General features: G+C 36.9%; 2 protein-coding genes across 2 annotated transcripts; both read right to left on the bottom strand.

The window, feature by feature from the left end:
• Positions 1 to 71: 71 nt before the first annotated feature.
• LOC121389435 (enoyl-CoA delta isomerase 2, peroxisomal-like) lies at positions 72 to 7,346 on the bottom strand. Its single transcript, XM_041521063.1, has 4 exons — positions 7,141 to 7,346; positions 5,039 to 5,202; positions 3,149 to 3,284; positions 72 to 399 (listed from the first exon to the last, which is right to left on the bottom strand). Exons 1-4 carry the CDS (start codon positions 7,254 to 7,256, stop codon positions 144 to 146), a joined length of 672 nt encoding a protein of 223 aa, XP_041376997.1. The 5' UTR covers positions 7,257 to 7,346; the 3' UTR covers positions 72 to 143.
• A 3,494-nt stretch (positions 7,347 to 10,840) lies between these two features.
• On the bottom strand, positions 10,841 to 21,706 carry LOC121388555 (enoyl-CoA delta isomerase 2, peroxisomal-like). The gene is made up of 4 exons (XM_041519937.1): positions 21,437 to 21,706; positions 14,889 to 15,067; positions 12,305 to 12,440; positions 10,841 to 11,824 (listed from the first exon to the last, which is right to left on the bottom strand). Exons 1-4 carry the CDS (start codon positions 21,685 to 21,687, stop codon positions 11,575 to 11,577), a joined length of 816 nt encoding a protein of 271 aa, XP_041375871.1. The 5' UTR covers positions 21,688 to 21,706; the 3' UTR covers positions 10,841 to 11,574.
• Between the last annotated feature and the right edge of the window lie 4,927 nt (positions 21,707 to 26,633).

Raw genomic sequence — 26,633 nt, 5'->3', positions numbered from 1 at the left:
ACTGGTCAACAGTATCAAGGGGAATTCGCTGTTGTGTCATCATCGTGGACTAGAAGGAAAACCAAATTCTGTTTTGTACCCATCAATAATTTATTTGTCAGAAATAAAAATCAAACAAGTCTTTTTGAAATGCAAGAACACTTCTATAACATTGACCTAATCTTCCCCAAAACACAGGTAGTGAAATCTTTGTATATATCATTTTTCAATGCACTAAGAGTAAATCGGTCAAATCCGCCAATGCCCGCAGTTTTTCGTGCCAGACGAAGAGAATCGTCCATCAAATTCGTCATAGTGGTGACGTCATCAACAAGCTGCGCTGACATGGCTTCTTGCGCCGTAAAACGCTTTCCAAACAAGATGGCTTGGGTTTGTACGGGCCCTGGTGCAATCTTTACTCTAGAAAAAATAAAATAAAACCGTATTGAGCCCAAAGACACACACCGAAGCTATGTCTGCGTATAATCGCCGAATAAATGCAATCAATAAATCAATCGACCAACCAATCGATGGAAGGTTTATTTTACACAGCCTTATAAATAGGATCCGCGACTTTAAATGATTTGTCCATCGGTTCGACACCTGACAGTGTCTGCGCCGCCCTGCTTTGACTGACTTTACGACTGGAGAGTGAATGTGTAGTTTAGTTTATTTTTTATTTTTAGTTGTATATAATTTTAATTAATTGATTAATAAATGATTAATTAGTTTAATTAATTTTTCCTCTTAGCATTTTTAGTTTTGGAATATTTTAAATTATATGTACATTTTATTTTTAATTAAATAGGTTTTAAATAGGTTATTAATTTAATCGGTCACGACACTTGGTATAAAAAAAAAGGAGAAACCTGACCGATACTCGGCATCACCCACTTAACGATTAGTGGTTCCCTGGGTGATGTCGAGGATTATATAGCAATGACTTTGTCATCCGTATAGGTGGCGCACCCCTCCGTGTGTAGTGCTCGCGAATGCTTGGGGAGGACAACGAGGACTCCTCTGGGATCACCAACGTTTACCAATCAACAAACCAGATTACTGATGCGTTTCACCACCACACCGGACGGCGAATGGAGGGCTTGCTATTGCAACAATCATTGATATCATTCAACATAATAATACCCGCTCCGCTAGATGGATAACCTGGGGGGGGGGGCAGGATGAGGGAGGGACGCCGTGATTGGGAGCGATAGGGCGTTGGCGATTTGGGCCGGTAGGTTTGCCAGTTAGGAGGCTTCCCCCCCCCCGGAACGAACGCCCCCCCCCCCCCCCCCCCCCATGGAAACCCGGATATGCTGGAGTGGGCTTCCCGGATGCTGGATCGCAAAGATGAATGGGCGCAATGCTCCCCCCTCTACGAATCCTTGATCCTCCAGGGCTTAATAAATTTAATTGATGTTATATTAATTAGTTTAATTCGATCAGCCCGAAATAGAAAGGTTAGTGGCACCAACTAAATATAAAAGTAAATGTCAATAACAGGCTTTAGGTTTTTTGGTGCAATTTTAAATATTTAAAAATTATAATAATAAAAATAAAAGTTAATTATCTTATAGAACCCCTAATAGTATTAATTTATATTATAAGTGGTCTTACCACATATTTAAATTGTCCCCATCAACCACCACTCCCCCACCCCACCCCCTCCTGCTTCGGAGTTGGTCACTGGCGATGTCAGAGGCTAAATCCGAAGTGGGCGTGCCTGAACCCTTGTGGATAGGGGCACGTTAAATCCAGTTTCCTTCCTTCCATCGGTTCGTTGTACTAGTAGGGACCGTTCAACAATTATGTAACGCAATATTTGGCACTTATATACACCCTAACCTCATAGACATGTAATTTATTTATTATTATTATTATTATTATTATTATTATTTAACGCTAATACCACTTCCCTCTCTACAATTATGCTTTCTCTGTAACTGTGGCGAAATGGTTGGGGGTTTTTTTTGGGGTTTTTTTTTTTTGGGGGGGGGGGGGGGGGGGGGGTGTTTGTTTTTTGTCTCTTTACATTAAGAGTACTCTGTCGTTAGAGAGCAATTGGACAGTTATTAAGATCTGTCCAAAAGTCAGTCTTGCTAGAGTACTCAGGCTATATTTACGTTTGTGTGGTTGGTAATATTGAAATTAAGAACAACAAATTTTGATTGGGTAATATTCACATCCCATGATACCTGACCACATTCCCCGAGCGTTATATAATTGAGGGTTTGTTTTGTTTAGTGATACCACTGGAGCACATTGATTTATTAATCACTGGCTATTGAATGTCAAACATTTGGTAATTTTGACATATCGTCTTAGAGAGGAAACCCGCTTCATTTTTCCATTAGTAGTAAGGGATTTATTATATTTACCATCCCAGACAGGACAACACATACCACGACCTTTGATATACCAGTCGGGGTGCATTAACGCATGTGTTAATACTAGTATATGTTCATTCTTATCGTAACAAGTTGTACACGAGGCTGCGTAAACGAGGCTTTGATATGAACTTCGTTGATTCGTGCGTCTGTACATGTGTTAATACTATAGTATTTTCATACTTAAGCCTACTGTAAATAGAGAATAATACTTGAGTGGCCGTTAGATGATATCATTTATCTCACGAGTTGTGAGATAAATGGTATCTAACGGACACGAAAGTATTATTCTATGTTACATATCCTCAAAACCCAGGTTTTAAGCAAATTTTAACATCCTTTTCGGCTAAAATCATTTACAACCATTGCACTTGTAGCTGACTTACGCGTCAGAGACACATGAATGTCAGTCTAATCAATTTCCATCGTGTTGATTTTCATTGGTTGTATGACACTGGTGACCTGGTCATCACCTAGGAGCAGTCAGTCGTATTTCTTGAAATTGTTAACATACGTACGTGTATAAACAACAATGTGTATAACCAAAAATAACGGATGGTGTTCTCACCGACGGGTGTGTAAGAACAGCTTTTACAGGAGGCTGCGTAAATGTGGCTATAATATGAATACCAATGATTTGTGCGTCGCTCCGACGGTACATTTGCTGATTAAGGGTGATGGTTGTAGTATTTATATAGTATGTATATGTTGATTAAAACATTGCTGCGCATGTAGCAGCTTTACCACATTGTCGTGGTATACTACATTATTTTCATACTTACTGTAACAACTTGTACAGTGGCTCTGTAAATGTGGCTTTAATATGAATTTCGTTCCAGCTCATCCAGCCCTTGTCTGACTGCATGACTCTCAAGTCGTGACACAACGCAATGAATGCTCCCCCGGCGAACGCGTGTCCTGTAACAACATTTTACGTTTGTTTTGTTTAACACCGCTTATAAAAGCACATTGAAGGGAAGTTCAAGTTTGTTTTGTTTAACGTAACCACTAGAGCACATTGGTTTATTAATCATCAGATATTTGGTAATTTTGACATAATAGTCTCAGAGAGGAAACCCGCTACATTTCCCCATAAGTAGCAAGGAATATTTTATATGCACCATCCCAAAGAGAGGATAGCACATATCACAGCCTTTAATATACCAGTCGTGGTGCACTGGCTGGAAAGAGAAATAGCCCAATCATTGGATCCACCGACGGGGATCGATCCCAGATGACCGCGCATCAAGCGAGCGCTTTACTACTGGGTTACATCCCTCCCCAACATTGAAGGAAGGAAGAAAAGGATTAAAATGTTTTATTTAACGATATACTCAACACATTATGTATATTTGTGTTTTTATAGTAGGCTTTATGACCACCAAAGCTCTTGAAGGACGACTGGGGTCAGAAGTGAAATTTTTATCGGTAAATCGCAAATTCAAACAATAAAAATGACTAAAAACAAAACAATAACAGCAGCGCTGTATGATCAACAGAATGAAAAAGATTGACAGAAATAATGTTCCACAGTGATTAATGGACCTTCCTGGAAATTGTCAAAATTGAGAATGACACCCCACGCATGTGTGCGGGGCAACTGCGTGATACATGTGCAAACTATCAATCTAATTAAAATTAGCTCCACTATTACATGTGGATCTAACACCAGCCAGTTGGAGCTCATATCCACCAATCAAAACCTTACTTGCAGAATCCTGCCAGTGATTTAAAAATAATTTGAAAACATTCCGAATTATCCTGAGGATATACTACGTGTGAATTACGAATGCCTTAAAACATGTTTTATTTTATAAAATAAATAATTTGTAATGTAAAACTGAAGACTGATTTAGTTGTTGTTTTTTATAAATAAATAAATAATTTTTAATGTAAAATTGAAGACCGATAACCCACCCCGTACGTATTGGTATGGTTCGCTGTATTGCGGCCACTAAAATAGACTCGCCCAATATTTTTAGAATTTGTATGCTCCCAAATAACGTTATAAAAGGCGAAGTGTGATTGGTCAATATTTAAATTATTATTTACAGACGAAATGTTACCTGGACATTGGGGACTACGCAGTGTTGTTAGTTTTAAATCACTGGCAGGATTCTGCAAGTAAGGTTTTGATTGGTGGACATGAGCTCCAATTGGCTGGTGTTAGATCCACATGTAATAGTGGAGCTAATTTTAATTAGATTGGCAAACTATGGAATGTGTTTCGGTGTGTTGTTAAACAAATCTGAACGTTCTTTACTAGGATGTCTGTGGTCAAAATGCATGTTCGATCTAATAGTTGATATTAGCATTAATATTTCAGGTTCCCCTACTTGTTTTGAAGAGTATATATTGTTATATATTGTTACATAATTAAGGACCACATAGCTGAGCGCAGAAACCCGCTGCTGCCATGCCATGGGCTATTCTTTTGGATTAGCAGCAAGGTATCTTTTATATGCAATCAGAATAGTGTATACCATGATATTTGTTAAACTAGATGTGGAACACTGGCTGGAAGGGGAAACAGCCCCATTTGTTCGGTAGCGTTGAAAAACAGATTCCCCACCTTTTACAAATCAAATTTAATTTTATTACGCCTACTTGACCTCCAAAAAACGGGGCAGGCCCCTGCCTATATTCTTGCCTGACTGATAAACTGTGCTTACCGTTTATTGCTGCTATTGTTGGAAGCGGGAGTGTTATAATGCGCTTCAAGAGACTGACGAAAGAGTTAAAGTTTTCATATGCTGATATCGCCCATTCCAGATCAAGTCCATTACTGAAAAACTTCCCACGTCCCGTCGTAACCAAAGCTATGCAGTCAGAATTCCTAGACGTGCATAGAAAAAGAAAGAGTGATATTATACATAATATACAATATATTAAATACATAACGCCCCCCACCTCCCAAAACACAAACATCCAAGAAGCAAAATACATCAACGTTCATTATATCATTTACTTCCTGTTTCAAATTTGAACTCTTATATATTAATTTCTAAAACTCGAACTCCCTGAAACTCGAACTATTTCCTCGTTCCCTTCAAGATCAAGTTATCGAAGTTTGACGATATATATGTGTGACTATATATATATATATATATATATATATATATATATATATATATATATATAGATAGATAGATAGATATAGATATATAGATATAGATATAATATATATGCAGTGTTCTCGCTGGGTGAAAATTAAAGGAGGGCGGGCGGTCGGCACCACACCCTTCAAAAAAAAAAAACCCCACCAATAAACGAAAAGCAAAAGAAAAAAAAGGGGGGGGGGGGGGGAGTAGTTTGGTTATCATATTGTTGTGTGTTGGTAGACTTTGAGAAAAGGCATACTCGTCTTTTAATTGAACCGAAGATGATATCGGTCTGACATTTACGGGCAGTTCCGGTTTTGCTGGACCGATCAACATTTTAATATTATTTTTTTTAATAAAGATTTCAAGATGTACGAAAAACAATAAAGATGTTTGTAAAGTGATCCCCTAATGTCAGATACATTTTTGTTATTTCCATCTTCGTCGAATGAATCGATCGCTGTGATAAAATATTATCGCCAGCTGATAAAAATCAGTTTCGTTTTTGTAAAGGCGGTGTATATATTATTTGGCACTCAAGATAAATGATTTTAATGATAAACACTACCACTTCCGTTGTTTTTATAAGCGTTCATATCCCCTCAAAATGAAAAGTTTACAATATTTTATAAAGAATTGCTGAATAAACAGAATAACAGAAAGTAAAAATCATCAGTTTCAACCAATTATATCTACAACTGAGGACAAAATATCAAACGATAGTTAGTGGAAACAGAAGACAGAATGACCGTTCTGATCACGTGACAAATTTGGCGCCAAATAAGAGGGGTTTTTTTTTTCAGTCGGAGATTGCCGAATCCGTAAAAAATTAAATGTTTTCATTGCTTACATAAAATATAACTTTTATTGTGTCTATCAAATAGATATTGGACAAAATAGAGGCTGTTAAAAATACTGTTAAATTGCTTTGCGGTAACTGTCGTAAATGTTTCGTCAATTGCTTTTTCGTACACAACGCGGCTTGTTTCCTTTGATGTCCAGTGTGCAGACTGATCGTTGTTTTTTGTGTGGAAAAAAATGCATTTGGAAATAGCGGAGATAGGTGCTGGGACATAAAGAGGGGCGCTCAAAAATAAAGGAGGGCGCTAAAAAATAAAGGAGGACGGGGAACGTGAAAGGAGGGCGGCAAAATGGAATAGCGGGGCGGGGCGCCCCGCTTAAATGGAGCAGCGAGAACACTGTATATGTAATACACACAGTCAAACCTGTAGATCCACTTACTATGACAATACACAGATGAAGTAGAAATTAAATAATTAAATGGAAAGAGAAAGCAAACTTGTTGAGAACGGTTAATTTAATACATTCCAGTTGCAGTTTTTCCCTGGAGGAGGCGACATGTCAAAGGTTTATAGTACACACCCGTTAATTAGCAGTACAGACACTAAAACAAGAAACAACAACACATGTTTTAAAGACTATATGTCGCAACCTGTAATCAGCGGCCACCTGTCTCAAGCGGCCACTTTTATCTACTCCCTTGTGTGGCCGCTTAAGACAGGTTTGACTATATATTATATATCAGTAAGAAAGGAGACTACACATTTATGTACAGATAATTAAATTATGGTACTAAACCACCGGCGGATTTGGCAGTGGATGATTATCCACGGCTGTCGTGCAAATAGCCATTCTGGAATACATTCCATTACCTTTCTACTTGATCAAGCATTTGATTGAATCGTTCAACGAAGCTGTAGTCTATTCTGTTCTGCCCATTGTTCATAGTTAAGACAGCTATGTTATCTTTGGTAAATTGAACATCCATCGCAAAAAGTAAATTACACAACTCTAGTGTAAACAGGACAGGCCTACGTGCTCTTCTTCCGCATAGTGAACATTGGACCTCCACCGTACTATCATGATACTGACAAAGGCTGAGTACGTCAGGCAGTGAAAATAAGGTGCGGACAAGTACAAATCTAGGGTGGATAAAATAGGGGCGGTCTGTTTTAAAGTGGGGCAACCGGCCTCGGTAGTGTCGTGGTTAAGCCATCGGACATAAACCTGGTAGGTACAGGGTTCGCAGCCCGGTACCGGTTCCCACCCAGAGCGAGTTGTAACGACTCAGTGGGTAGGTGTAAGACGACTACGCCCTTTTCTCTCTTACTAATCAGTAACAATTAACTCACTGTCCTGGACAGACAGCCCAGATAGCTGAGGTGTGTGCACAGGACAACGTTCTTGAGCCTTAATTGGATACAAGCACAAAAATAATTTGAAATGAAAATTAAATAAAAGTGGGTCAAATTCTCGGGTGTGTGCTATGAACAATAACGCTGACTTTGACTTTGTACATGTCACGAATTTTGGACATTTGGACAGTAAATACGATAATGAGCGTATAACTGTCCAAATGTCCCATGAAAGGGGTTTGGGGTACTTTGGAATATTGATCCCTCTTTAGCGCTATCCTGGAGTTTTTTTCTGCTGCTTTCGAAGGGTTTTTAAAAGCACGCTTTTTGGTTTCGTTAATAATATTTATTTGATCCAATCCGTGAAATAAACTGTAGACATCATAACCTTCCATTTCAAATTCACTATAGTGCCCCACACACTTCGGTTTCAGATTCACTTGAACTGTTCAGTAAATAGACCTATTCCTCAGTCATCTACTTGAACAAATCTAAAACATGGGCGCTGTATTCCAAGCAGTTTTTTTTTTAGAAATGGTCATTTTGCAAACCATGGTAGACCTAGGTATTAGATTTAGCTCAAAAATCGCCGCCATAATTGTTATCCTATGTTTCAAGTCCCATTATCCCAGCAAAATAATGTACATGTACATATACATTGAAGCTTAAGGTTATAAAGTTTTAATAGATAGTAGACTGTTCAATTAGTTTTTGGTAGTCATACTGAATGCTTAGAGGCAACTGAAAAATCTTTTAAGTTCCATTTTATCTTACAAGCAGCCATTTTTGAGACACAAAATTAGTAATAATTATATTCATTACATACAAAGTAAAAAAGTTAAATTATGTGCGTAATACTGAATGTAAAAGAATATTTTAATAGTGTTTCAAAAATGGATCCTCTTAAAAAAAAAAGGCATTTTATAGATTCTTCAATTGTCTCCAAGTATTGAGTTTAACTACTGAAAAAATTCAGTCTGATATATATATTAACTTCATAATCTTCTTGGTACTCAAACAAAATATCATGTCTCTATGTACATTATTTTCTAAGATAATGGAACTTGAAATATAGTATGGAAATGATGGAGACAATTTTTGAGAAAAATTTAACACCTACCACTAAATGAGGATGTCAGGAATATTTGGTACAAAGTTCAAGTAAATCTGAAATGGATTGACTCTTTAAATGTTACTTGGACATATTAAATAGCATGCTAATATAATGCTATTCTTAATATACTGTTAAAAATAAGTAAGGGATATTCCGTGTCAAATATCAATAATTATAGAATCAAATAAGATATAAAACTCAAAATAAGTGCACAATGTGCGTTAATGTTCCAACCCAAGTAGCATGAAAAAAACCCCACACCGATTGTTTTGATCGCGAAGCACGTGACGTTGCACGTGCGAAAGGTGTCATTTGAAATTGAACATTTAGTTTGTGTGAACATTGTGTACACACTGTAGCAATATTCTTTCTTGTTTGTTACTGGAACACTAAATCATGACCTTGCTATAATTTTTCAACAATGCGACGTCTCCAACGTCAGGAACATCTCAGGCCTGTAGGCTTGCTCCAAGTTGACACCACGCCGCGAATTATGGTCCGTAGACTTAACCAAGGGCCATAACTCCGGTTCAGGACCGCTTCATTAGGACTTACACGTTAAGCAATCGATGTCAATTAGCCAATCAAATCGCAAGAGAACTCAGTGTTACAACTGGCATTACAGTGTCTGGACAGACTATTCGAAACAGACTGCATAGAAGTGACATCCACGCATGTCGACCCTACATTACCCAACATTTGACTGCGAGATATATTGCTGCCAGACATCAATGGTGTACACATCGTAGACATCGGGTAATATTTTCAGACGAGTCCAGATTCACACTAGACTTAAATGATCGACGACAGCGTGTCTGGCGACGTCCCAATGAACGCTACGCTAACGTCAACGTTCGTCCTCATGACCGATTTGGAGGAGGGTCCGTTATGGTGTGGGGTGCATCACCATGACTGCCAGAATCCAGCTGCATATAGTTTTTTTTTTTACGACAGCGCCCGTGCTCACTGGAGTCTACTGGTCACTGCGAATCTGCAGCAACAGAACATCACCTCACTACCATCTACCATGGCCAGCCCTAAGCCCAGACCTTTCACCCATTGAGCACATGTCGGACATCATCTCCGAGAACGTCAACGTCAGCCAACCAACTTGGCTGAATTAGGTGCCTATCTGTGTCTCCTTCGGACCTACATCACTATCTTGGCTATATTTAATGCCAATCCCTTGTCATATGAATGCTTGTTTTTGGCATTAATTAATATTGCAACAAAAATTAATACATTTCTGTTATATTGGGTTATATTTGAATATCCCCTAATTATTTTGAACATTAAATTACAAGAGACCTGACCTTTTATATGGATATTCCGCATTATATTTTCTCTTGGAGCGGAACTGGATACGGGTCAGTGTTTTGGTATATGCTGTCTATTCGTATCTGCAATGTAGCATATAATTTATTATAAATCGTATTTCATATTGGTCCCGTCACCTACTTTTAGCACCGCTCTTTGTTTGCGTCGAATTATTTCTACAAATAAAAGTGCCATGATCACTTTTACATTTCATCATTATAATTATGCTATTGTCATTGTACCCATATCATTTTGGAAAAGACACATACACTTGATGCCGAGAAAGGAAACCACCTAGGTTAATCTTACCGGACATTTCTGTGATCTATTGAATGTTATTTCAAACCAACTCATCAAAACAGAAACACATTGAAACAAAATATAGTTTATTTACATATAACATATTAGTTATTAACATCAATAGCTATATATATATATATACGTATACCCGGGTATGGACATAAAATATAGGCACTCGTTTTACCTAAGCTACATTTTAAAGGCACTTCATCTGGTTATTGGGTAGTGTAAAATATATAGAGGATATTTCATGTTTTTTGTCAAGTATGATTTATATCTCATCGAGTGAAGTTTACAATCATATCTCACGAGTCGCGCTTGCGCGGCGAGTGTGATATGATTGCAAACTTCACGAGATGAGATATAAATCATATTTGACAAAAAACATGAAATTTTCTATTTATTATATAACTTTTGGCAATTTACCTTTATTTTTAAAATGCCGGAAAGCATTATAGAAACTTAAAGAAAATTCTCTTACAACTGTTTAAGGAGTTTTAGACTATTAACTACTCAATTGCCCCCCCCCCCCCCCCCCCGAAACAAAAAATCCTAGCTACAGCCCTGATAATATTGCGACTTCAAGGAATACACTGGTGTCAACAAACAATAGCCATGCTGTGCAAAAATAAGTATTTATTACGCCAGACATGACAAATCAAATATATTTTAATCCAGAGAAGAGTGTGTATGTGGTTTTACATGTCAATAGTGGTTACCATTCAAAAGAAACGACCATGTGTTTCTTGGAAGATGTGTATGTCACTGTGCGTGATATATGTCGTGTGTGTGTGTGTGTGTGTGTGTGTGTGTGTGTGTGTGTGATACTTAGAAATGCTTCTCTGTAAAATTTTAATTAAACAGGTACTTAGAACATCAGTGCCTGGAACACTAAATCAGGTTGTTGTTTTTTGTAAGTGAAGTGAACAAAACGATGGTGGGTGTTGCGGGTGGACAGTTGCACCCTTCCATCTCATAATTATGCATATTGGCTCCAAGCTCACCCTGCCCATTGACAAATTATAGCCAAATGATTTTGTTTATATACTAAAAGGCTACATTTAATCTTCCTCAAGGAAACAATCTACATATCTGAAAATTGGATAAAACCACATTCTTCCCATTGGACCCATGGGATCTCATAGCCGCCGTTTGTCTTGCTAATTTAAATGCATTTATTATACGTTATTATTATTTTATTGCCTCAGGTCGGCTCAAATTTATACAGACTTCTTCGCTTGTGGAAACAACTCTAAGACAGGGCGGTACAAATCGTTCTTAAACGTCTTCAATAAGTCTCGATTGAATCCTTGTGGACCGAACAACTGATTGGCTAGCAGCTTGGCGTCTTCGAGTAGCCTCCCTTCCTCTGTGATGTGGTCCACAATCCCGGCTTGCAACGCTTCGGGGGCCGTAAAACGTTTCCCAAATACGATAGCTTGTGAGTGGTGATTGGGTGGAATTTTCTGCCTGAAAATCAAAACAAAAGACATAGAATGACATAGTATGATACCTACATAATAATAATAATAATAATAATAATAATGATAATAAATTACACAAAAAGGAAGAAAGAAAAAGGCGAATCACAGGTGCCCCCAAACAAAAAGTCTGAGGGTTAACGCGATGGTTACTCTGTATGATTAACATTACACATAACCATAGCATTATTCCTTATAGGTTTGTTTGGGGACACCTGTGAGCAGCATGACTGGATGAAAGAATTAACAATAATCAGCAGAAAAACCAAAAATACCACATTAGGAAGATAACTGATTAACCATCACTCCGCGGAATAATAAAACAAAGTAAAAAACCCACAAAAAAACGAAAAGAAATTTGGTCAATAAAAATAATGTTTAAAGTAAATCAGTAACAAAAAGACCCCCCCCCCCCCCACCACACACACACACACACACCAACCTCTTGCACAATAAGAAAGACACAAACCTTACTAGTTGAAGAAGAACTGTTGGAAACCGAATACTAACAAATATTTCATTCCAGGACAACCAGCCTCGATCTGATCTCATTGCTCGAAGGTCATGACTTAGCGCCAAAAATGCCCCACCAGCAAATGCGTGTCCTAAAATGGAAACAGCCTTGTAGCCACAATTTATAGACACTGGGGGGGGGGGGGGGGGGGGGGGGGGGTGCAGAGGAATACTTGTAGTAGCCCTTCCAATAATTCCCTGCCGTATAAAAAATACATATTACAAAGCAAAATGAAAAATTACTACTTCATACATTAGCACCAGACCACAAAAACATTGCATATAATTCAGATACTGCATGGTATTCTAACAAGAAAACGTATTTAATTTAATATGTATTTTCAGTCACCAAAAAGGCTCTCTAAAGGGACATTCGTGAGTTTGCTGCAATTTTAAAGATGTCATCGACTAACAAAGACTTTTTAACGATTGTAATTACATATAATTACAAATTTTCCGAATTTATACGATTTACTGTATTCTGATTGGCTGACGTCACTAAAAAACCAAGTGTTATCCTTCCATAAACCTCATAAAAATACGTCATCACCCGCACAACACCAACAGTCACTAAACAAAAGTTAATATCAAGGTCACTTTGCGACAGAAAAAAACCAAGACAAATCTGCACATGAAATTGTTTCATTTTTTAAAAAGAAGTTAAAATAAAGATATATACACTGTTTTTGTTGATTCAATACTTATTTTTATTTTTAGCGGACAATTTCCAATAGTATGTATACATGTATTCCTACGCTTATTTACAGAACATGGTTGACGGTAACAACGAAAGAAATTATTTTTGAGTGTTTTAAGGTACACTCCTTGTACTGTTTGTAGTACAAAATCGCTTCGCTACGCTACGCGATTTTATACCATTTGTGACTTTTATACATCGATAAATTCCAAAAAAATGAGAAACAATTCTTATATAAAATATATTTTTCTGCATAACATATTAGTGGCTGTATATTAAACGTGTTTCTGATCGTTCTAATATTTGTACTAGGTTAAATTTCATTTTATTTCCTAAAATATGTTTTTTCGTACGTACGAAATTATTTGAAGACAAACTCCAGTTTGGGCTTCTTACAAACATTAAGACGACCAGAAACACATTGAATATACAGACACTGATATTCTGAACAAGTTAATATATTTAATATGTAAGTTTAATCGTAAAAATATTTTATTAAACGGAAACATCTTACAGTGCAACAAACTCAGAAACGTCCCTTTAACAATGGCTGCTGACTCTCTCGTTATGACATCCCCATTATTAATTAAATAATTAATTTATTTATTTACTTATCAAGTTGTATAATGTATTCTCACTATGACAGCCCTCGAAATAAATCGCGAACGATAGGCAGGTCTCATTTCGGTTACGACTTGTTTGTCTTGCATAACCCATACGTCGTTCGCGATCAAGTTTTTGTTATCAATGCATGGTTTTCATCTTTTTTTAAAAGGCGACTACGCTTTAATAACAAGACGAAATAACATGTTTGTAATTAAGTTCATCGTATTTCGTATGGTGCTATAAATCCTGACACCATTTTAATTGCATTAACATCTTGCGGAGTCTTATCTCAAGGGAATTAAATTAAATGTGTTCTACTAAACATCTAAACACACTGAAATTTACTGACCGATAATTTCGATGTTTTGTACGATACTTTCTGATCGGCCACCTATTTTGTCTTCTATTTGGTATTTCGAAATTAGAGAAGTAACTAATCGGTTCCATCGACTACAGACTATTTCTAGTGCTGCACTCACATTCCATCACGAGCCTGGGAGTGACTGAGACTGAAATTGTAGAAATGGATGACATGTGCTGAGAAGCAGTTGTCTGATTTGTGCACTATGGAAGGAAGGAAGGAAATGTTTTATGTAACGACGCACTCAATACATTTTATTTACGGTTATATGGCGTCAGACATATGGTTAAGGACCACACATATATTGAGAGAGGAAACCCGCTGTCGCCACTTCATGGGCTACTCTTTTCGATCAGCAGCAAGGGATCTTTTATATGCACAATCCCACAGACAGGATAGCACATACCACGGCCTTTGGTGTACCAGTTGTGGTTCACTGGATGGAGCGAGAAATAGCCCAATGGGCCCACTGACGGGGATCGATCCCAGACCGACCGTGCATCAAGCGAGCGCTTTACCACTGGGCCACGTCCCGCCCCTTGTGCATTATGGATTTTTTTTATATGTATATTTGTTCAAGTTTAAAGTTTTCTTGGTGCTTTGCAAATGCTGTAAGTTTGGTAAAAGGTTCTAACAGAAGACAAAATGGAATCTGTGATTCCAGCTTGTCTGTTTGCCTGTTTTTTCTGTCTATCTGTCTGTGTATCTCTCTCCCTCTCTCTTTCTCTCTCTCTCTCTCTCTCTCTCTCTCTCTCTCTCTCTCTCTCTCTCTCTCATCCCCAAAAATACCATAATTACCACCACCACCACCATCATCATCATCATCATCATCATTATCATCATCAAATAATTAATAAAAAGTTTTAGTTTGCTCACCATTCACAGCTGCTACCGTTACCATGGGCAAAACTAGCAGCCGAAGCAACAGCTGGCTCAGATGTTCTAAATATTTCCGTAAACCCTCGGAATCTAGCGATGCCACGTGATCTTTGTCCAAGCCGTTGCTGAAGTATTTGCCTTGACCAGTTGTGATTAGAATTTGGCAGGACTTGTTACTGAAATATCAATGGGATTAAAGCAACTATCAGGGTTTCTGCCATAAGGTACGAAGGATAAAATTACATACCCTAATTTTTTGGAAATTAATCGATACATTTAAAATTTGTTTCGATAGATTTTAACGAGAGAAGTGCTGTTTAAAATTCGTCAAAGTACATAGAATGCAGTGTCCTATTTCAAAATGTTTTAAACCCATAACCACCTAGTAAATGGCACTTATGACATGTTTTGGTATTATCACGTACACTCAAATTATTGTCTGGCAAGAAGCCTCACTATCCCATGAATGTAGCCATTGTAAGATGCTCGGTCAATATAGCCCTTTGTTATTATTACATGTCAATGCAATTACTTACATTTCTTGTTTAGAATATGAATATTTGTATTTTCAGTGATCATTATAATGATTGTATTTTCAATGCAGGCTCATTATAAACTACTCAATAGCAGGCCTATTGATTTTTGCTTATAATAATTTTGTATGCATTTTGTTTGCCTTCAAACAGCCAAACCAAATGTGAAATATACTGATCCGGAAAAGAAATAAGGGAACACATGGTATTTGAGACCAACTTTAATTCACTACCAAAGAAATCCCAAGGGATTGTGCTTTAAAAACAACAAAAAAACAAAACAAAAAACAAACAGACCTGTTATACCTTTTATTACGCAGATGTAAATCAACCCATACTGTTTATTTTAAGGACTACAAACGTACGAGACGGGGGGTGGGGGGGGGGGGGGGCAAAACCTCAAATTCGGGAAAACATTATACTGATATTCGGGAGAAATGTCGTAACCTGAGAACTTTTTACCATGAATTTCCATCATTCTACCCTCAAAATTAGTTGTAATCCATGTAACAATGCGTAGTTATTCATTTGCAACCACATATAGCTGTTTGGTAGTAATGCTAATATGAATAAATGTTGTTTTGCATATTCGGGCTTCTTTTTTTTTTAATTTGGAAAAAAGCTAGCCTGCCCCTTCCCCACACCCACCCCCTCAAAAACAAAATCTCCTAAATTCAAGGGTCACACCTCTGTGAAAAGTGGGTAAATCACCATGAAAGTTAAACTTGATCTTAACAGTACGTGATAAAGCTATATGGGCAATTCCACGACGAAACGGACAAAGACTCAAAATTTAAATATCAGTTATTTTAATGAATGAATGTGTTTTGTGATCAACAATATGCTGAAATTCTTGGATAAAAAACAAACAAATTGTCATCGAGGTTGTTGCCAATACGATATCGCATGCTGAATAGATGCCTATTATTTTGACAAATAAATGCAATAAAAGCATATTTTTTAAGGTCATAATACATAAATTATGCTTTATACAATCAAATACAGGTTGCATATATGTAATAGCATATCTAATATCTACATCTTACACCCACTGCAGTTACATAATATGATATGTTATGTTTGTAATTCTTGGTCAAATAGACCACCTAGCACAATGTAACACGAGTAACCGAAATAGCTATTTTTTCCTCTCTATCATTTATTTCTTGTTTCTAACAAACGACACTTGATATTTTCCTACACTAATAGTACTAATACATACTACAGGTAGTGAAACCACAAATTTTTCACAATAGTGACATGAAACACGACACGGATACATCAAAAATTGTGACGCGAGTAACCGAAAAATATGTAACGCGAGTTACCAACATTTTATTTTAATAGAACAATACCAGTGTATGAATAATTATGCCAACATACTTCTTACTAACACCAAGTTAGTTTTTGCTGCCAGTTACTGTCTAATAAGCCTGTATATATATGTGCAATTCCAGGGTTACTCGCGTTACATTTTCACCATACTAATTCTTTTGGTTTGCTCAGGAGTAATAATTATACGTTCAACACTTGTTTTTTGATTACATTTTATTAGTTAAATAACCAATGTATATTATAAGAAATAGAAAAAGGAAATATGATGATTAGTTTTCATACTGTGAATGTGTAAACAACGGTTACTCACGTAATAAAAAAAGGACATGACAAAAAATGAACACACTTAAAATCCAGTCTCCTCATACTGTAACAGCTATGATAAAAGTGGATATATTGGTGCATAGCTATGGTGTTTAAGTATTTTTTATATAAGTTTTGAAATTGTACAATTAATAAATTTTTGGTTGTCAAAATAGTCCGCTATTTGATAATGGCTAAACAAAAATTAGATTATAAAGAAAAACAACAGTTTTTAAATGTCAAACGTTTATTGAAAGAAACATCAGAAAGCCACACAAATCAGCTGGTTAAATATTACCAACAAATTAAACTTACAGTAATTTAAACAATGAATAAATTCACAATTTTCGGGAATTAACGTAAATTTTTACAAAAATGAAATTTGAATTAAAACAAAACTCTAAAAAGAAGTATACAATTTGAAATGTCCACGACTGTTTGCAATAACATTCCACTCTGTACTGTCCTTTGAAAGAGTGAATGGCACTGATTTGGAAGTGGTTGAACTTGTTTTCATGTGGTGCACACGTCGAATTCTAGGGACTGTAGTAGCACTTTTGAATGAGTATGTCATTCACCCTTTCAAAGGACAGTACAGAGTGGAATAGACCCAATGCAGTACCAAATTTGCAAGATTCTGAAATCATGGTTGGTGACTGGTATGTTGTTGAATAAGACGGGACATTGTTCCCAGGAGAAGTGATTGACATCGACTTGCAGGTATCAGTGATGGAACCAGTAGGCCAAACAAGAGAGACAGCATTTACTACACGAGGAATAAAATGATTAAGGCTCTAGACAAACCTGATATTGCCAACAGTCGTGGATATTTCAAATTTTCTACTTCTTTTTAGTGTTGTTTTAATTCAAATTTCAATTTCCTAAAAACTTTCATATAAAGACACCTAAACACCATAGCTATACACCAATACATCCACTTTTATCATAGCTGTTACAGTATGAGACTTTGGATTGTAAGTGTGTTCATTTTTTGTCACGTCCTTTTTTTGTAACGCGAGTAACCGATGTTTACACATTCACAGTATAAAAACATCATCATATTTCGTTTTTCTTTTTTTTATAATATACATTGATTATTTAACTAATAAAATGTAATAAAGAAAATAAGTGTTGAATGTATAATTATGAATCCTGAGCAAATCAAAAGAATTAGTATGGTAAAAATGTAACGCGAGTAACCGTGGAATTGCCCATATACAAAATTTCATCTCAGTATCTTTAGGCATTGCAAAACAAAAGTCCGGAAAATTAATTTTCATATCTCCTAAGTTCAAGTTCCACAACTCCGTCAAAAATGGGTAAATTGCATTGAAAGTCAAAACTGATCCGTAACTGTACATGATAAACCTATACACAAATGTACAATATCTCAAGGCCTTCTGAAAACAAGTTCGGGAAAAAAAAAAAAAATATCAATAAAAAAAAAAAATATCCTAAGTCCAAGGGCCATAACTCCATCAAAAATGGGTAGACCACTATGAAAGTTGATCTGTAAAAGTACATGGTCAAGCTATATACGAAATTTCAGCTCAACATCTCAAGGCATTCTAAAACAACCATCCGGACATACTGACAGACAACCGGAGGTGAAACCTATAGTCTCCTCCAGTTGAACCGGTAGGGGACTAATAATTAATAACGTGTAATGTACATCAAATGTGATTAAAAAGTCTGGTCCTGTTTTCAAATCCTGCAATTAAGAAAATTACCACGGCAAAAAATTTGCCGCGGAAAAATAATGCACGGCATTTACCACGGCAATTTTACTGTTAACATGTTTACAACTCTGGATTGTAAGTAAATTTTGAATGATGGGTTTATTTGTGTTGTTTGCCAATATGCTGTAAGATTCATTTATACCAGGGGCGGTATTCGTTGACTGAAAGTGACGTTAACACGCGAATGACACATGCATGATCAAGAATGGGGGTTGTAAGGGGATGACAATTTATCATATCCAGCGTAGTCATTCCGCACTAACGTGCCAGTTTCAATCTTTATCTTTTAATTATAATATTACATCAAAGTGTTAGAAGGAAATGTTTTATTTAACGACGCACTCAACACATTTTATTTACGGTTATATGGCGTCGGACATTGGTTAAGGGCCACACAGATATTGAGGGGGGAAACCCGCTGTCGCCACTTTATGGGCTACTCTTTTCGATTAGCGGCAAGGGATCTTTTACATGCACCATCCCATAGACAGGATAGCACTGTCACATACCACGGCCTCTGATGTACCAGTCGTGGTGCACTGGCTGGAGTGAAAAATAGCACAATGGGCCCTCTGATGGGGATCGATCCCAAACCGATGGCGCATCAAGCGAGTGCTTTACCACTGGGCTACGTCCCGCCCCCCAAAGTGTTAAAATACATGTAATGCGATATAGAATTTAAATATTTTTCTTTAATGACGCATAATTTCTGTTAGGAAATCTGTCATCAAGACCGAATGTCCCCCTTTCAAACCCAAGTAGATCGGTACAGTCTTTGTTGTTGTTGTTGTTGTTGTTTGGAAAAACGTCCGCTAGACTGATTTCAACGCTTCGCGGTAAACCAAATGGTTACGTCAGGAACCAATCAAATAGTTCGGGAACCAGTCAAATAGTTCTAGAACGTAAGCGAAACGTTTACTGGTTGAATTTTGGATTGATAATTTACATGTATTTCCGATCATGCCCGATTTAGCTGAGATTCAGATACTTTAGTACGGTAATAACGATGCAGTTACTGTTTTAATATTTACTTTTAATCTGTTTTCAGTTCACAAAGTATATTTTATTTTTTTACCATAAAGAAAAAAATTCATCTTGAAGAAAAAATCCAATATAGTCCACAGCTAAAAAAGAAGAAAAAAAAAGTCGCAGAGAATGAAAAACTCCGCGGCAATCTCCACGGCATTGGCGATTGCCTCGGGTAATTGCAGGGTTGCGTTTTCATAACTTCTATTTCAGGTATTGTTACAACACCGAAATATAATTTGTTTATAATAAAAAATACCACGTTTATTTTATTTTCAGTATGAAAAGAGAGTTCATTTAATTTACACAATTATTTGAAGAAAGAATAAAAAAATATTTGAGAACATTTTATAGTTACCATGACGTTATAGACTTATAATCTGTCCCATCCTCCTAAAAAAAAAAAAATTTGTAAATATTTTCAGGTTGATTTGATTTAAGAAGAAAAGTAAGTGTTTTGGAAATATAAAAAAACAACACCAAAAAAACACCAACAACAAACAAACAAACAAAAAAAGAAGAAAAAAAAGAAGAAAAACAACAAAACCACAAACAAACAAACAAACAAACACACTATGTTTGTGTGCAATTTAGAAAACATTCCGCTCAGAAATAAAAAAACGTAGTAAATTCCATACTAAGAAGAAAAAAGTGTTTCCTAAGGGTAGAACAGTAGTGAGCGTCTGTTTTCTGCGCACTAAACAAGCACATAGCATGCATCAACAGTTTGTATATTTTCCAAAGTCGACAGAAGAAACTCTCATTACTGGTTAACGTTTGTGTTTATTTCTCGCTCTAGCCAGTGCACCACGCCTGGTATACTAAAAGCCGTAGTATGTGTTATTCTCTCTGTGGAATGGTACATTAAAAGCATGGGCGTCGATCGGTGGAGGACAGTGGGGACGCGTCCCCTTGACGTTTCAACGCCGGGGGACAATCTATATAAGTGTCCCCCCCCCCCCCCCCCAACATTTTCGTTTAGCAAAAGCAACAAGAACACCACAAACAAAAACAACAATAGCAATAACAAAAAACAAACAAAAATTAAAAGTTTAACCACCGTGTAGCTTTATGATTTTCATTGGCATTCCTTTATCACACACACACACACACACGCACGCACGCACACACGCACACACACAAACACTATCACGTCCCCCCCCCCCCCCCCCACACACACACACTTTTAAAGCCAGATTGACGCCCATGATTAATAGAATGTTATCACACGATTGTTGCCCCGAATGGCCACGACTTGAAAAATATAGCCGATTTCGTATCTAAATTACCGAAATGTACGACATGCAATAGCCGATGATTAATAAATCAATGTGCTCTAGTGGTGACATTAAACAAAGCAAACTTTAACTTCAACGGTTGTGTTCGTAGACAAAATAGTGCAGTGGGATACTTTATTGTTGGGGGAAATAAAATCAGTGACGTTTAACAGTTAAGGGCGTTTTTAACTATAATTGTCTCCCTTGTACTGCACATCTGTTGCTAAGTTGTGTGTGGGTTTTTTTAATTATCACATAATTTATAATTATTAGACCTACATACAAATTTATATTTTAATAGGCTAAAATGTATTTTAATAGCGACAAAATACCTTTCTATTTCCGAAAGCAGTGTTCCAAAGTCGTCGATGACCTGTGGACTCAGTCTGTTGTCGTCATTTGTCATACGTACTAACGCAATTTCCTTGCCTTCATATTTTTCAAAAGTCAAATCAAGCCCTGGTTTTGTGATAGTTGACATACATCGCATAGGTTGGCAGTAACTTGATAGCCGTGCTGATGTACAGACCTTCGCCGCCAAGTTAATGCACTTCAAATAATGACAACACTTGGATACAGCCATTGTTTGTACTCGGCACACATCGGACAAGTCCGGTAGATTAACGAAATACGAACCCTTCCATCTAGATCGAACTACACATAACTTGACCCAACTTGAAGCGATTTATCAAATGGAGCAATTATGTTGTTGCCTCTTTCCATGGTCGTCAATCCGGCTTTAAAAGTGTGTGTGTGTGTGTGGGGGGGGGGGGGGGGGGCCGTGTTTGTGTTTGTGTGTGTGTCCGAGTGTGTGTGTACATTATGTATGTGTGTACATTAGTGGTTAAACTTTTGTTGTTGCTGTTGTTGCTGTTGTTGGTGGTGGTGTTGTTGCTTTTGCTAAACGAAAAAGTGGGGGTGGGGCGGGGGCATTTATATAGATTATCCCCCGGCGTTGTCCCCCGATTGACGCCCATGCCTCTTTCAACATCTGCGAACTCCTGTATGCATATTTAAATACTAATAAATTAATAAAGAGGTGGACGTGGGGAATTATGACTAAATAAATAAATATTGTTTAAAAAATGGACGTCAATGACGCTAATTCCGTTATGCATGGGATTCCGTGAGGTTTGGTTTCTCGTGCAAGGTTCGCACAGCAACATCATTCATGTGGAATTTTATTTTTCACAATGCAGAAATAGTTTTTAATTTGTAATTATTTATTGCTTTTCAAACCCCTTCAAAAGTGTCCGTTATCGTGTCGAAATCACATGAGGAGGAGCGTTTTTAGATAGGAGAAAAAACCCCACCCTCAGTTAACCATCTTTAAATTGTCGTGACAGTTGACAGTTTGAAGCCTAGCATTACATTCTATTCGCACAAACAAAGTTTTTATGGGGTTTTTTTGTGCTTTTTTTGTGTGTGGGGGGAGGGGGGGGGGGGGTGTTAATTATTCCAGTTTGGCTTGACAATTATTATTTATTTTTTTAAATAGTAATAATAATAATAATAATAATAATAATAATTAGTAGGAAAACTGTTTTAGAAAACAACAAAAAAATTATATTTTCAAGCCTACATGCCAAAATGAAATTAAGAATTTAGTAGGATAAACAAACAAACAAACACAAGAATAATAACTTCATATACGACTGACAAATGCTTTTGGGTTTTTTAAAATTTTATCATTTAAATATAGAACATTTCTTGTTAATTCCAAAACACATTTCCATTTCCTTTTTACTAGCTAAAGTAAAAACATTAAAAAAAAAGTTATTATTACTTTTTTTAACCACAAAATACATATATAGTATAGAATATAGAACTTATAAATGTTGATAAAATAAACATGTAAGAATAAAATAGTTAATGCATTATAAAATGATCCCATAATTATTAATATTATACATATTAACATAATAAATCTGTAAATCAATTCTATATACAGTACCGATAATAATTCTGAAACATAAATGTACATCATACAATTAGTTTTGTCCAACAATTCCACTTTCTTCAAATTGGATTGTTCCGTTATTTATTTTACCGTTTTTATTAGTAGGCTACCAGTCATAATGAGCGAGCACTAATACACGACTGCCTAAATATCCAGTGTTTTGTATCATGCTGACGTAAATAGCTTACAGACACCTTCTGCCTTATAATATACTGATGGAAAGAAATAAGAGGAACACATCAAATTGTAGACCATATTTAATTTACTACTAGCGTAGTAATGTCAGTATTTCATACCAAGTTGTAATGTGGGATTGAATGTCTGTAGTGTTGAATGAGCTGCCTATATGTTCCCAGTCAACTTCTAACGATATCAATTGATTTTTTATGCAGACATTATTTTTTGTTGCTATCTGTGTGATCCCTTATTTCTTTCCATCAGTATATCTAATTGCCAGTGTTGTATATTGTACCTAGCGTTGACAACTGACCGTAAACAACAGAGATAAAAAAAAGTTGGGAAATCTCTACAGGGAAATGCTGGGCTGTTACAACGATTAGGTGTAGTCTACTTGTTCTGGGAATCGCACGGCTAGTAGTCGTTTCATTAATATACACTGATTAATTTTGTTTTGAATGTTATGGCCTACGCACTCTATTTTGTCCATCAAAACTATCTTCTAAAGACAGGGAGCGGTCTTAGACCCCTTCTATGGCCTGGGGTGTGGGTAGGTCTGAATCTTTTAAAGTATGACTTTATTACACAGTGTCGTGGAACTGGTGGTGATGGTGGTGGTGGTGGTGGGGGGGGGGGGGGGGGGGGGCATGCCCCATGTTTCTCTGTTTCTCCCATATTTGAACGCCTGCAATTCAAAATTGTATCATGACAACATGGCACTGAACCACCTCTGAAAGGCCCGGACCCTCCCTCGGTCCTTGAATGTCCCTCCCTCGGGCCATCGGTCTGACAGTGCCTCCCCATACGTCCCACTTTAACACCCCACTGACAATGACTCCACACTTTCGAATACACTCCGCAGGCCCTGTTAACTCGATATGAAACATATTTCTCTATCCATTAATGAACAACTGTAAAATCTAAAATATCAACATTTCAGCGAGAGGGGCGGGATTTAAGTCAGTCGACTGAGCACTCACCTGAGATTCTTCCGTCAAACCACCTCGATGGATCCATTCAACTGATTGGTTTTTTTTCTCTCGTTTCAACCAATGCACCACAACTAGTTGAAGGCCGTGGTATGTGCTTTTCTGTCTGTGCGAAATTGCACTTACTGCTGATTGAAAAATGTCGAGGGTTTCCTGTCTGAGACTGTCGAACTTAACAAATGTTTGACATCCAATACATTAATTAATCAATGTGCCCTAACGGTGTTGTTAAACAAAACAAACTTTGTTAATGACAACAAATATATACTCACATATGTAACAAATGCTGCTGTGCTTGAACTTAGTTGAAACTAATGGTTATTATTATCTATCTCAATTAAATTTGAAACACTTAGTTTAGTAACTGGTTTAACGTGTCCATATACCACTAGGGTTTTGAACACGCCTATCCCGAGTCCGGCCTCCGATAGGATCGGGGGTCTGACTCGGGACAGGGATAACGTAATAAATAGGGTCAAGTTTGAAATTTTGAATATTAACGCCAAAAGTATAGAAAAGGGGAAAAATGGAGTTAATAAGTTTTGGCTGCGCCCTTAAAGAAAAATATTAACATTCCTAACCTATATAAATTATTAATATAATATAATTTCGGCGCAAATTTAGATGGGCTGGTCTAAAATTAATAATAATTCTTAAACAATATTCATTAAGCCCATGGGAGGTTAAGAGGAAAGGGGCTGCCAATCATATTTTAAACATTGGTGTGACCAGGTGAGGGTCGGGAGGGAGGGGAGGCCGGCCCTACACAAAACCTAAGGCCGAACCGCCTACGCATATAGCCCCAAAGAATGCCCTGACTCCCGGCATCCCATCACCCCCCCCCCCCCCCCCCCCATCCCCACTGTGTCCAACCGCAGTTCAGTCCAATCCTGGCAGCCTACTAGTTGTTTAGGAAGTTATTATAACTTCCTCAACCGGCGTCACTTGAAGAGTGACGCCAAAGGGTTATAATTCGAAACACTAATCATTTACTGATAATGTTTGCTGAACGTTTTTGATTGAGTATACCTTTCCACAGCAATTTTTTTTTTTTACCAACTTCATCCGTTAATCCCCAGCCTTTCCGAGTGGATGTTCAAGTCTCAATAGGCTACACACTACGATATCCCAGATTTATACCTCTTTCCAAACTTGAAGAAAAGCCTGAAAATGATGATGGCAGCAGTTCTGCTGTGGATGACCTTTTAATCCACAAGGAGGAAGCCTGCAACACTAGTGTGATCCAGACACTCGAGCATCGCTGGCAGCAGTGTATAGACCGCAGAGGGGATAACAACAATTTATCATAGTTAAGCTCAGAACCTTTTAGCCATCCCTTATAGTTTTATCATTCCCATTTTCTATAACTGATATATAATATATATATATATATATATATATATATATATATATATATATATATATATATATACATACAGTAGAATCTCATTGGCTCGAACACTGTCGGTGCATCAAAGTCTGTTCGACCCATCGGGTAGTTCGAACCATGCATTTGGAACGTTGTCGGGTGCTTCTCTAACACAAGAACCAATCGGAATACCTCGCATATTTCCGTAAAACTGGCTTGGGCGAGATGGTCCGATTGACTCGTGAGTAACAAAGTCGCCGTCCAATGTCGGATGAGATATATATTTGTAACTATTATTTAAATAAACAAATAACAAACACACTGGCAGTTTGTATTTATAAATATTTATTAATTTAAAAAATCGTTCTTTATTATGCTGTTGTAGAATCTTTTGCGACATATTGACAACGTTGAGAAAAAATGAAAGTGCATGAAGCAGAGGCGGAGGCCCTTTAGCCTACCTGTTATTGTTGCAATCACTACATGACATTGATATCTCGTGTATTTCTAGTTAAAAGCAAAATATGCCGACGCTCATGCGTAAAATGATTAAAGTAAACCGCCGAGGCCTGCCTAGGCTCACTAATTGATTGGTGTTACATGCAAGGTTCATTCAGCTAACGATTATCGTAGTAATAAATAATAATAAATAAATCTTTATTATCCAAAGCCATCCTGGCTATAGGCGCGACATAAACATCAATATTATTATCATAGTAACAGTTGTGCATATATACATAGTGTGATATTTAACAATCAAAATTACATGAATAGAGTATATAAAATGTCAATAGGAGGGTAAACATAATATATTAATTTTTAATGAACATTTCCCTTCTTAGAAAAGCCTTGTATAAATATTTTCCAAGATTGTTTAAAGTTTTTATATTTTCCGAGTTCAATAGTTTGATTAACTTAAACACGGAAGGTCTGACGTAGAAGTATTTCTTTATGTAATTTATTCTTAGATCATGGTAAAAAGGGCAACTCAGAATAAAATGGAATTCGTCTTCGATTGTTTCATTATCACATAG

The sequence above is a fragment of the Gigantopelta aegis genome, chromosome 14 (assembly GCF_016097555.1).
Source record: "Gigantopelta aegis isolate Gae_Host chromosome 14, Gae_host_genome, whole genome shotgun sequence".
In the NCBI taxonomy this organism is placed as follows: domain Eukaryota; kingdom Metazoa; phylum Mollusca; class Gastropoda; order Neomphalida; family Peltospiridae; genus Gigantopelta; species Gigantopelta aegis.
Note: the sequence above shows the minus strand (reverse complement) of the source record. Positions and strands in the feature narration are given on the sequence as shown.